General features: G+C 35.8%; 1 protein-coding gene across 1 annotated transcript in view; it reads left to right on the top strand.

Moving 5' to 3' along the window:
* Positions 1-12,676, top strand: part of GC (GC vitamin D binding protein) — a 40,527-nt gene that overhangs the window by 19,206 nt on the left and 8,645 nt on the right. The window contains exons 7-11 of the mRNA XM_032259372.1: positions 4,241-4,370; positions 5,893-6,095; positions 8,514-8,643; positions 9,108-9,205; positions 10,994-11,126. Coding sequence (XP_032115263.1) covers positions 4,241-4,370; positions 5,893-6,095; positions 8,514-8,643; positions 9,108-9,205; positions 10,994-11,126 — 694 coding nt within the window. The remainder of the gene's footprint in view (positions 1-4,240; positions 4,371-5,892; positions 6,096-8,513; positions 8,644-9,107; positions 9,206-10,993; positions 11,127-12,676) is intronic.

Genomic DNA, 12,676 nt, shown 5'->3' with positions numbered 1-12,676 from the left:
TGCAGCCAGCTTGAATTTTTCCTCAGAAGAATGGCTTTTCTTTTCTATTGCATTGTCTGGCTGTGAATTTTCTAAACTTTTATGCTCTGCTTCCCTATGAAACTGAATGCCTTTAACAGCACCCAGGTAATCTCTTAATTGCTTTACTGCTTAGAAATTAATCCTGCCAGAATGCTTTGCTGCTTAGAAATTTATCTGCCAGAATGCTTTGCTGCTTAGAAATTTATCCTGCCAAATACTCTAAATCATTTTCCTCAAGTTCAAAGTTCCACAAATCTCTAGGCCAGGGGCAAAATGTCACCAGTCTCTTTGCTAATACATAACAAGAGCCACATTTGCTCCAGTTCCCAACAAGTTCCTCATTTCCAACTGAGACCACCTCAGCCTGGACCTTATTGTCCAAATGCTATCAGCATTTTAGGCAAAACCATTCAATAAGTTTCTAGAAAGCTTCAAACTTTCCCACATTTTACTGTCTTCTTCTAAGCCTCCAAACTGTTCCAACCTCTGCCTGTTACCCAGTTCCAAAGTTGCTTCCACATTTTTGGGTATCTTTTTTAGCAACCCCCACTCTACCAATTTATTGTATTACTCTGTTTTCATGCTGCTGATAAAGACATTCCTGAGACTGGGAAATTTACCAAAGAACGAGTTTTAATTGGCCTTACAGTTCCACCTGGCTGGGGAGGCCTCACAATCATGGTAGAAGGCAAGGAGGAACAAATCACATCTTACATGGATGGCAGCAGGCAAAGAGAGAGCTTGTGCAGAGAAACTCCTGCTTTTAAAACCATCAGGTCTTGTGACTCATTCACTATCACAAGAATAGTTCAGGAAAGACCCACTGCCATAAATCAATCACCTCCCGCCGGGTTTCTCCCACAACATGTGGGAATTGTGGGAGCTAAAATTCAAGCTGAGATTTGTGTGAAGACATAGCCAAACCACATCAACCTTATATTTGCAAACTTCCCTTTGACTTTTGTATTACTACTGTTAACCTGTATTTTAATTTTGGTAGTTTCTAGATTGCATGTCTCTCATACCTTCTCAAACATCTAGATTTGCCAACTTTTCTTCCCTCAGTACTTACAGTCACTTTAATTCCTTCTAATATACCCCACAAGCTTTCTTCCTCTAATAGTAATGAAAGAACTTCTTGCCAGCAATGAATAATAATAAGCTTCTGTAATGGAAATAGAAACTACATAAGTTCTTTAAATATAACATTCCCTCAGAACTACTTGAATACTCAATGACAGTTTTTCTAGTTCTTTCTATAGCTTTCTTTTTACACAGAGATAGTGTATTTGGTGGGTAAAGCAGAAGAATTTATAATATAAAACCACCATATGTACTACTGTCTAGAAATGTACTTCAAGAAAATGTCATTTGCTATGAACAAATATTTAGCCAAAAAATGTTGCTACCACTTTTTAAAATTAAAAAATTAGAGTTTTTTCTAAGTGTTCCAAGTTAATTATGACATTACATATTATTTAAGGCTACACAATATTCCACTGTATGTGTGTGTGTGTGTGTGTGTGTGTGTGTGTGTGTGTACACCATATTTACTTTATTCATCTGCTGATGGACAAATGGATTGCTTCTGCCTCTTGGTTATTACATTATATTGTTAAAATTATATAATAAAGGAATGTTTAATGAAAACTATAAAACATTGCTAAAAGAAATTTTAAAATATCCAAATAAATGGAAATACAGGACATGCTTGTGGTTTGGAAGACCTAACACTGTTTAAATGAGAGCAATCTAGAGACTGATGCAATCTCTATCAAAATCCTGCTGGCGTTTGTTTCAGAAATAGAAAATAACATATACTAAAATACTCAAGAGATCCCAAGTAGCCAAAAAAATCTTGAAAAAGCGTAAAATTGGAGGTCTAACACTTTTGATTTTAAAACATACTACAAAGCAACAGTAATTAAGACAGTGTGATGCTAGCATGAAGACAGATATATAGACCAATGGAACAGAATAGAGAGTCCAGAAATAAACTTTTGGATATATGGCCAAATGATTTTCAACAAGGGTGCCAAGATTAAACCATGAGATTAAAAGATAGTCTCCTCAACAAATGATCCTGGGAAACCACATATCTACATGCAAAAGAATGAGGTTGGAACTTAATATATACAAATTAATTCAAAAATAAATTGAAGATCAAATGCTAATACCTAAAACTATAAAACTCCTAGAAGAAAACATAGGAGAAAAGCTGTCAGGATAATGGATTTAGCAATGATTTCTTGCATATGACACCAAAGTACAGGCAAGAAAAGCATAAATAAATAAATGAAACTACAACAAACTTTAAAACTTCTGGCCAGGTGTGGTGGCTCATGCCTGTAATCCTAGATCTTAGGGAGGAAGAGGAGGGAGGATATCTTGAACCCAGGAGTTTGAGACCTGACTGGGCAATACAGCAAGACCCCATTCTCCACAACAAGGAAAAAACAAACAAACAAAAAACTTCTACATATCAAATGACACAATTAACAGAGTAAAAAGGCAACCTACCACATGGGAGGAAATATTGCAAATCATATGTCAGATAAGGGGGTTAATATTAGGAATTTATAAGGAACTTCTATAATTCAACAACAACAAAAACCAAGTAACTTAATTAAAACAAGGATAAAAGACTTGAATAAACAATTATTGAAATAAAATACACTAATGGCCAATAAACATGAAAAGATGCTCAAAGTCACTAACCTTAAGATATATGTAAATCAAGTCTACCACCATACCACTCTGAACATGCCCAATCTCATCTGATCTCAGAGGCTAAGCAGAGTCAGGCCTGGTTAGTATAATACTGGGATGGGAGAAATGCAAACCAAAACCACAGTGAGGTATCCCATTAGGATAATCACTATCAAAAGTACAGAAATTAGCAAATGTTAGCAAAGATGCATAGAAATTGGAATTCTTGTACACTGTTGATAGGAATGTAAAATGGTGCAATCATTATGGAAAACAGTATGGAAGTCCTTCAAAACATTAAAAATAGAAATAACATGCAATCCATCAGTTCTACTTTTAGGTATATATTTTAAAAATTCAAAGCAGGATCTCAAAGAGATTTGCACTTCCATGTTCATTGCAGAATTATTCACAATAACCAAGAGGTGGAAGCAACCCATATGTCCATCAACAGATGAATGGATAAAGACAATGTGGTATATACATACCATGGAATATTATGTAGCCTGAAAAAAAGAAGAAAACCTTGTCACATGCTACAAGGATGAACCATGAGGACTTTCATTATGCTAAGTGAAATAAGCCAGTCTCAATAGGACAAATACTATATAATCCCACTCATATGAAATATTTAAAGTAATCAAAATCATAAAGACAACAAATAGAAAGGTGGTTGCCAAGGGATAGGAGGGTGAGGGAGGGGAAGTGGGGAGCAAATCAGTGTTTAATGAGTATAGAGTTTTAGTTTTGCACAAGAAAAATTTCTAGAGATCTGTTGCAAAGCAATGTAAATATACTTAAATACTAAACTGTACACCTTAAACATGGTTAAGATAGTAAATTTAATGTCATTTTATCACAATTTTTTAAAATAATATTTTATCATATTCATGATATATTAGGAATATTAATATTTAAAAAAACCTAATGATACTCCTGGTATATTAAATGAATATATATATAAATGAATATATAACATGAGAAACAAATATGAGAATAGTATAGCATACCATTCACATATAAAATACTTAAAGTTTACACACCCAAAATGTGAACACTTATTAACTCCATGGTAAAGCTAAAAGGTCTTTTAATACTTCTTTTATCTATAGTTTCTAATAAAATTTATAAAAAATAGTTTTTACAATTTATGAGAGGCCACAAAAAAATACAACATTGGCCTTATGAATAGAGGGAGAGAGACATTTGTGATTGCTTCACTAATGCTTTATAGCGAACATTTTAAAGGTGTGCTTTAACTATATAGAGCTTGGAAGAAGAGAACCTGCATTTGAGTACTGAACATTTGAAAAGATTCATTAGGGATCTCTCAATCTTGAGTCTTTGGCTTTGGTACATAAGATCTATCGCATGGCAGATGTGCTCCCGTGTAGCTCTTGAGGCCAAAGAGTTGAAACTGTGATATTATTTCTCCCAATAGTATGTTCATCTTGAAACCAAGAAAACTGAGAATGTTGATAAGCTAACAAATTTATTTTTAAATGTTTAGCAATCTCATAAAGTTAGGCCAAAAAGTGCCTACTGCTGATCTGGAGGATGTTTTGCCAGTAGCTGAGGATATTACTAACGTCCTCTCCAAATGCTGTGAGTCTACCTCTGATGACTGCATGGCCAAAGAGGTAAGACAATCTTTCTTATCATTATCACCATGTACCAGGTATTGAATGCCAAGTGCTGAGTGGCAGGCACTCTTCTTTTTTTTTGTTTTTTTTTCCACTTCAAATTAAAGAACTTTATTTTAGTATTTCTTGTAGTGCTGGTGTATAGACAGTTCCATTTTGTTTATCTGTAGATGTCTTTATTTTGCCTTTATTTGTTTCCCATTTATTTATTTTATTGCATTTTAGGTTTTGGGGTACAAGTGAAGAACATGCAAGATTGTTGCATAGGTACACACGTGGCAGTGTGATTTGCTGCCTTCCTCCCCATCACCTACATCTGGCATCTCTCCCCTTGCTATCTCTTCCCAACTCCCCATCCCCCACCGTCCCTCCCCTATTTCCCCCCAACTGACCCCAGTGTGTAGTGCTCCCCTCCCCGTGTCCATGTGTTCTCATTGTTCAACACCCACCTATGAGTGAGAACATGCGGTGTTTGATCTTCTGGCAGGGACTCTTCTAAGCCCTAGTTCATGTGCATTATCTTCATGGATGCTCACATGTATTCTACGAGACATAAATAATTCTTAGTGCCACTGTACAGATGAGGAAACAGAAAATTAGCAAAGGTCAATAATTTGAGACCACACAACTAGTAAGTGGCAAAGTCCATATGCAAGGATGAGATTATCTGATTCCCAAGACCTTATGCTACTTGCACTGTATGGTATTCATCACCACATGTGGTCTTTTAAATTTAATTTTAAAGTTAAACATAGTTATAATTGAATATGATTTAAAATTCAGCTCTCCAGTTACACTAACCACATTTCAAATGCACAGTAGTATTGGACAGTGCAAATACAGATCATTTTTATTATTGCATAAAGTTCCATTAGGCAGCACTTCAACCATTATACTAGTAGAAGCTACTACTGTTTTTATTATACTTTTTATAATTTGATGCCCATCTCAATTTTTTTTTTTACCATTTTTCGTTTTCATAATCCTTTAAAACCATGCAAATAATTGCTTTAGCTGAAGGTCAGTCTCCAAGGTCTTGTCAATCTCTGTAGTAATAGATACATTGTGTTGCCTTGTCCTTTTCCATTAAAAATGCATGTCTGTGTTAATAGATGTTTTTCTATAAGGATTTATAATGGCAAAATAGGAGTCTGTTGCATATATCTGTCATGTATTACATCGGTCTACCTAGACACAGCATATTTTTATTTTATTAATCCTCTATCGTTGTATTTAGATTGTGTTGGTTTTTTAATATTTTAAGCAATGATGCACTTAATAGCCTTATAGTGGTTGTCCTTTTATCCATAATTATTTTCTAACCATAAATTTTTAAAAATAAAATTGTACATTTTTAAGACTTTTAGTACATATTGACAAATTGCCTTTCCAAATATTTTACCAATTTTCTGAGAGTATTCACACTGACTTTCATAAATATGATGCCAAAGCCTATGTAATTTTTATTTTAAATTAGACTATCAGGAAACTGACAATGCACAAACCATTTGTTTTGTAGCTGCCTTTACACACAGTAAAAATCTGTGAACATTTATCCACAAAGAATTCTAAGTTTGAAGACTGTTGTCAAGAAAAAACACCCATGGATGTTTTTGTGTGCGTTTACTTCATGCCAGCTGCCCAGCCCCCTGAGCTTCCAGATGTGGAGCTGCCGACAAACAAAGATGTGTGTGATTCAGGAAACACCAAAGCTCTGGATAAGTAAGTAGTGGTCATGTGAAAATGTGTTCCCATTTTAAGTTCTCTGGACAAAAAGTGGGGGCCAGCCAGATGAAGGGAAGGTTTGCTGTCATCCATTTCAAACATAGGCAAAGTACTATTTTTATGCTTTTCACGGACTTTAAATAACTGTTAATTGATTGTAAATGACTAGAATTTTTAAAACATCACAATTCATTGAATTTGACAGAAAAATTTTGGATAGCGAGAAAGAAGCTTAGAGTTCTAATTCTGCCTTCTTTGATTCCTGTGCATGGTCCAAAGAAGTGACTTGACAATTTTGAACTTCAGCCTATCATTAATTAATCTGAAAATGTTAATACTTGCCTTACTTAGCACACAGATTGCTAATGAGAAATACATGCAGGAATGTAAGTGAAAGTAAATGTGAAAACATATCTTTGTATACAATGCTGAACATCTGTAAAATATACAACCAGAAATGTTTATCATATTATTTACTAGTTTTATCATAATACTTCTGGTTTAAAGTCACAAATCAAAAGCCTAAAGTATACTAAACTTTTGGACAATAAGCATTTGATGCAAATAAAAGAAATAGCAAACACAGAATATTTTTTCTTAGCAATTATCAATATTCATTTTCATTAAATTTAAAAAGAGATTAAACCAAAGAAATGGTAAGTTTTTATCTTGTTTCATCCAACTAAAAAAAGAAATAAACATACCATGGGTTGAATAGATGTGTATGCATACTCATGGCTTAAAAATATTTCAGTAATAGGCCAGGCGCAATAGCTCACGCCTATAATCCCAGCACTTTGGGAGGCCGAGGCAGGTGGATCACGAGGTCAAGAGATTAGCTGGGCATGGTGGTACATGCCTGTAGTCCCAGCTACTCAAGAGACTGAGACAGGAGAATTGCTTGAACCCAGGAGGCAGAGGTTGTGGTGAGCCAAGATCATGCCATTGCACTCCAGCCTGGGTAACAAGAGCGAAACTCTGTCTCAAAAAAAAAAAAAAAAAAAAAAAATCACATATAGTTTGAAGCAGCAATTAGCAATATCAGATGGCAGAAGTTAGATAGAACTGAAACTTTAATTTACATTTTAATAAATGTTTATTGTTTTTATAAGTGCATAGACGGATTGTTTTCTGACCTCTGCTTTTTAGTGTTAAGGATTTTTAAAAAAGCATGTAAGAGAGTTTCCAAAGGTAAGAAGCTAGTAGAAAAGGATAATGTCAAGACAGATGTCACTATACATAAAAGCCAGTACATACTTGTTACAATGGCCATAAATCTGGGCATATATGATGGGTAAAAGAGACAGGAGTCTCTCTCAGCTGTAAATTATCAGGAATAGTTTTTTGAAAACTCAGATTTGAACTAGACTTTAAGGGATCAGCAAAGTTAAAACCTTAATGTTCCGAGGGTGCCCTCTGAGTGTCCTGTCAGTTCTATCAGCTAAGTGGATTGTACATGTGTTCCCTTCTCGCCATCTCTTCTGCCACTGTCCTAGTTTGAGCCACCATCGCCTCTCACCTAAATGCCTGTAATAGCCTCTTTTCTGCTTCCACTGTGGCCCCCTCCAATCCATTGATTGTGTTGGCCTACTTTCAGTTCCTGGACCATACCAAGCCCTTTCCACTTCATTGCCCTTGTCTGTTGTTTTTACTGCTGTAAAGTGTCTGGCACATAGTAGCTGCCCAATAAATACATGTTGAACCAAGGGGGGAAAAAAAAAATAAGTGCATAGGCGGCAGTGGGATAAGACATGATAAAGGAATTTACACAAACCTATTTTCACAGAAAAGCCTTCTAAAGTACCCACATGTTGCTTTATATGGGGTCAAACATATTATGTTTGCACAAAGACAGTTCCATATGCATTTGAAATAGATATGTTTATATATAATATAAATGTATATTACACACAAATCTTTCAGTATTGACTAGTCACAATAGCAAGTATTAATAACTTGTATCTCAATGAAAGTATTTTGTAATCCAAAACATGTTAATTTACAGTCAGTCTGAGCTAAATCTCTTCTTTTAATTAAGATGCAGAAACCACAGCTCTGCCTTTATGATAGATGTTTCACATTTCAAAATGTAGGCCAGGTGCAGTGGCTCATGTGTATAATCCCAGCACTTTGAGAGGCTGAGGCAAGCAAATCACTTGAGGTCAGAAGTTCCAGACCACCCTGGCCAACATGGTAAAACCCCAACTCTACTAAAAATACGAAAATTAGCTGGGCATGGTGGCAGGTGCCTGTAATCCCAGCTTCTGAGGAGGCTGAGGCATGAGAATCGCTTGAACTCGGGAGGCGGAGATTGCGGTGAGCCAAGGTGGAGCCACTACACTTCAGCCTGAGTGACAGAGGGAGACTCCATCACACGCAAAAGAAGTAAATATCTCCTTTTCTCCCTCATGCTAGGTATACACTTGAACTAAGCAGAAGGACTCATCTTCCAGAAGTATTCCTCAGTAAAGTACTTGACCCAGCCCTAAAAAGACTTGGTGAATGCTGTGATGTTGAAGACTCAACTGCCTGTTTTAATGTTAAGGTATATTTGCTAGATTTTCTTTATGAAGCACGTACATCAAGGGTTGGCAAATTATAGATCATGGGCCAAAACTTGCTCACTGCCTACTTTTGTATGGCCTACAAACCAAAAATAGAAAAATGGTTTTACAGTTTTACATTGCTGGGGGAAAAAAACAATAGAACATCAGTATCTCATGACCCATGAAAATTATACAAAATTCAAACTTCAGTGTTTATACATTAACTTCCAGTGGAACACTGTCATCCTCATTGTTTCTGCAAAGCTTACAACTGCTTCTGTACAGAATTGAGTAGTTTCAACAAAGACCATATATGGCCTGCAAATCCTAAAATATTTATTATCCAGCCTTCTGTAGAAGATATTTGCCAATGCTTAATGTAGGCAACATTTTGATTTGACGGGCTGATGGGACAATGTTTCAAGACAAATAATTTTGTTATGCAATTATTGTTTTCTTACAGGGCCCTCTACTAAAGAAGGAACTAGCTTCTTTCATTGACAAGGGACAAGAACTATGTGCAGATTATTCAGAAAATACATTTACTGAGTACAAGAAAAAGTAAGAAACATTTTCTGGCTGTATCCTCCAAATTCATCAATAATATTTTCTTAGTACTATGAACTGAAAGCATAGTTGAAAACATAAGATTGTCTTCAGTGAACAATAAAAAATGGAGGTGCAATTAGGAGTTTTTTTAAGTAGTCAGAATCTCATAGAGTGGAATAATAGACATTGGAGACCCCAAAGGGTGGGAGGGTAGAAGAAGGGTGAAGGATAAGGAAGTCCCTCTTGGGTACGGTGTACACTATTTGGGTGATGGTTACACTAAAAGCCTAGAATTCACGACTATGCAATACATCCATGTAACAAAAATACACTTGTACCCCCTAAGTCGTTTTAGTTTTTAAAAAGTAGTTCAAAATTTATTATCTGTATAAGAAGCAGCTAAGTGTTTTTCCGGGGGAAAATTGTCACGTGTATCAAGTGGGTGGGCAATTGAAACACAGCCACAAAAGTATAGATTACAAAATCTATCTGCAGGAACTTGATTCAAAATGGCAAAATGAGTACATAGCTTATCAACATTCTTATCCCAGAATTTTCTGTAGATATTGCTATATAAAATTGAGGACCTTTAAAATTGCTGAGAAACATTATAACTTCTTGGCATATTGCCTGGCAAGAATACCCAAACTTTCAATCAAGCATAGTGTCAGCTATCACCTGCATATATTCCCTATAAATTAGAAATAGAAATCTTAACCCCCAATAAAATTATTGGTGTTTTTTTTTCTCAATTAAGTTATTTTTCTCAATGAAGAGGAGGAAAAAGCATTTTTCTATAAATAGGCATTAACTGTAAAATAATAGGCCATAGTAAGGAAAGAAGTGGTACTGGGTTCTTGAGGAAATTCTCCATTGAGAAAATTGAGAAAACCATGTCATTTTCCCAAGCTATATTTAGTAAAATTCTTAGATCCTAATCCCTACCCATCTCCCCCCTACTTCTTTTTTGCATGAGTCTCCTCTTGCCTCATTTGAGCCCCTCCTCCCCACCACCCTGGGGTTCAACAATGCTTTTATGAACTAACTAGTCCCCTTTACCCTTTTGTGCCTTCCCAGCACCCACCCTTGCCAAGCCCAAGTCTAGATTAATACGGGTCTTCTTACCTCCCATTGCCCACTGCTGGACTGGCAAGCATTTCCTGAAGAAAGTCATAAAACGAGGCTGGGCTGTTTATTATGAGTGTGAAGAGACACTGAGATCATTGAATGTTCAAATTGAAAGAATCAGGAGACAAAGTCCCATCACCATCCTGAAAGAGAGATGGAGAGTTCATTTTTAGTAGAGCTAAAAACAAAAGCCAAAGTTTTCTGACTCTCATATCAGTGTTTTCCAACATAGTGAGTTGAGAAGTAGGTAAACTGAAGGTGAAAGCATATAAATTTTGAGAGAAAAAAGGCATTAAGTTGGCATGAGGTCCTGTAAAGGAAATATTTTTTAAGGAATTTGAAATCTAAAACTGAAGAGAAGATGAAAGGTTAGGAAAAAAAATAGATGTATTCTTCCATATTGAAATAATGAGCAAATGAAAGAATAAAGACTGGAATTCCAATTCAGCCACTGTTTGTATGTTTACGTTCATGATCTCGAAGAGGCATAGGTTTCACTTTCTGACCTCAAACTGACGTTTCTATACCACAGGTGTAGAATTTTCTTGAGACTGGCAAGTATTTCTATTTTCATTTTTATTGTAAAAGATTTGAAATGGCTATTATTTTGCATTAGAAATTTTTATAAAATAAATACATTTAGTAAGATCTTACATTTAAATGGTTTTTCAGACTGGCAGAGCGACTAAGAGCAAAATTGCCGAACGTCACACCCAAGGAACTGGCAGAGCTGGTTGACAGGCGCTCAGACTTTGCCTCCCACTGCTGTTCCGTAAACTCACCTCCTCTCTACTGTGATTCAGAGGTAGGAGAATGTAACCCTCTACTTAACACAGCAGAATAACTTAAGAACTTATGCACTCAGATCTACTCATTTCTTTCCTGTTATTGAGATACCATTATGTGACAGTATAATAACACTTTTCCTGGTGTTATTATAACTTGGCTGTCTTTGCGATGAAAGTAAGAAACATAACTGTTTTCATGTTATACTCATTTAAAAGCAAGTTGAGGCAGTTGTAAAACATGAAATTTTATACTTTTTTAAGAAACAAAGTTTGTGAATACAGGCAAGAAAGAACACGTAGTGTTTTACAAAGTGTGGGTTGTAACCTAGTAACAGCCTTTTTAAATGAAAAGGAGAAGAATAAGAATACAATAAAAACATCCAAGTTCATTACCTTCACACAGTAAAGGTAAATTGTATTTCATGTATCTGTATCTGTGATTATGTAGATACGTACATATGCATATTTAGGTAGGTAGATTGATAAAAGGAAATACTTTTAGAAAAATGGAGTTATATCATAGTTTCTATTAATATGTTAATTATAGAAATATTACATTTGTTTTAACATGACATAAGAAAAAGAAATGCAACTGAAGAATTTTTGAATGTCACATAAATGTTTCTTTAAGAGCTATTTTCTAAAAGCTAAAAAATGATTTTAAAGAATATTAAAATGTTAGTCTTCTTTATTACAAATTTCTTTTTAGACACTATCCGTTGGCTCCAAACTCTGAAAGATAAAGATATTAGAACTCCTATATCTTCCAACTTCCCTCTCTACTTCCCTCAATTTTGGATAGTTTTTGGGCTCTTCTTCCTTTAAATGTCCCTTCCCCTCATCCCCGCTTCCTCTTTTTCTTTTTTCCCCTCCTGCTTCCTGGTTCGGGTCCAATAATGTTAACAGTAAAATAACCCCTTCCCCTATTCCCCTCCTCCTTTCTCTCTTTCCCCTTCTCTGCCATAAATGTATTTGCATAGCTGCCAGATCATTTATCTTTTAACTTGTGCAAAACACGGGCAGTTCTGGCCAGACCTTTTTGTTTTCTCTGAGGGTATTAACAGATGAATTATTGTTTATCTAATCACTGCATCTGAAGTGTATTGGTTTTCTCCTATGAACCACGGTGTTAGGTTGGGATCTTGTATTCTGCCCATCTTTATATAGACTGAAGGTGTGAGAGAGGGGAGGAGACCTCAAGTAGGCTGTGTGAGCCCACTGTTAGTGGACCTGAGCTATGCTCCAATTTCTGAGACTTCAAGTGTCTTATTCTAAGATTTCTTTCAGTAAGTAAGCATCTGCCCTGTTCTCATGGCGAGGGGTGTGTTTTGATGGCGTTTTTCAGAAAATGTCAGCCCATATGTTCATATCCTCCATTTTACCTGTTACTCTCCAGCAAGCATTTCATTTTTTTAGAAGAAAAAGGTAAAAACACTTCATTTCACTTTACTGCTTATTTGGAGACATTAGTAATAACTCCAAGAATTTTGTTGTCAGGGCCGGGCGCGGTGGCTCACGCCTGTAATCCCAGCACTTTGGGAGGCCGAGGCGGGTGGATCACAAGGTC

Source organism: Sapajus apella, unplaced genomic scaffold (assembly GCF_009761245.1).
Source record: "Sapajus apella isolate SASKATOON/1434 unplaced genomic scaffold, GSC_monkey_1.0 scaffold108, whole genome shotgun sequence".
NCBI classification, from domain to species: Eukaryota; Metazoa; Chordata; class Mammalia; order Primates; family Cebidae; genus Sapajus; species Sapajus apella.
Note: the sequence above shows the minus strand (reverse complement) of the source record. Positions and strands in the feature narration are given on the sequence as shown.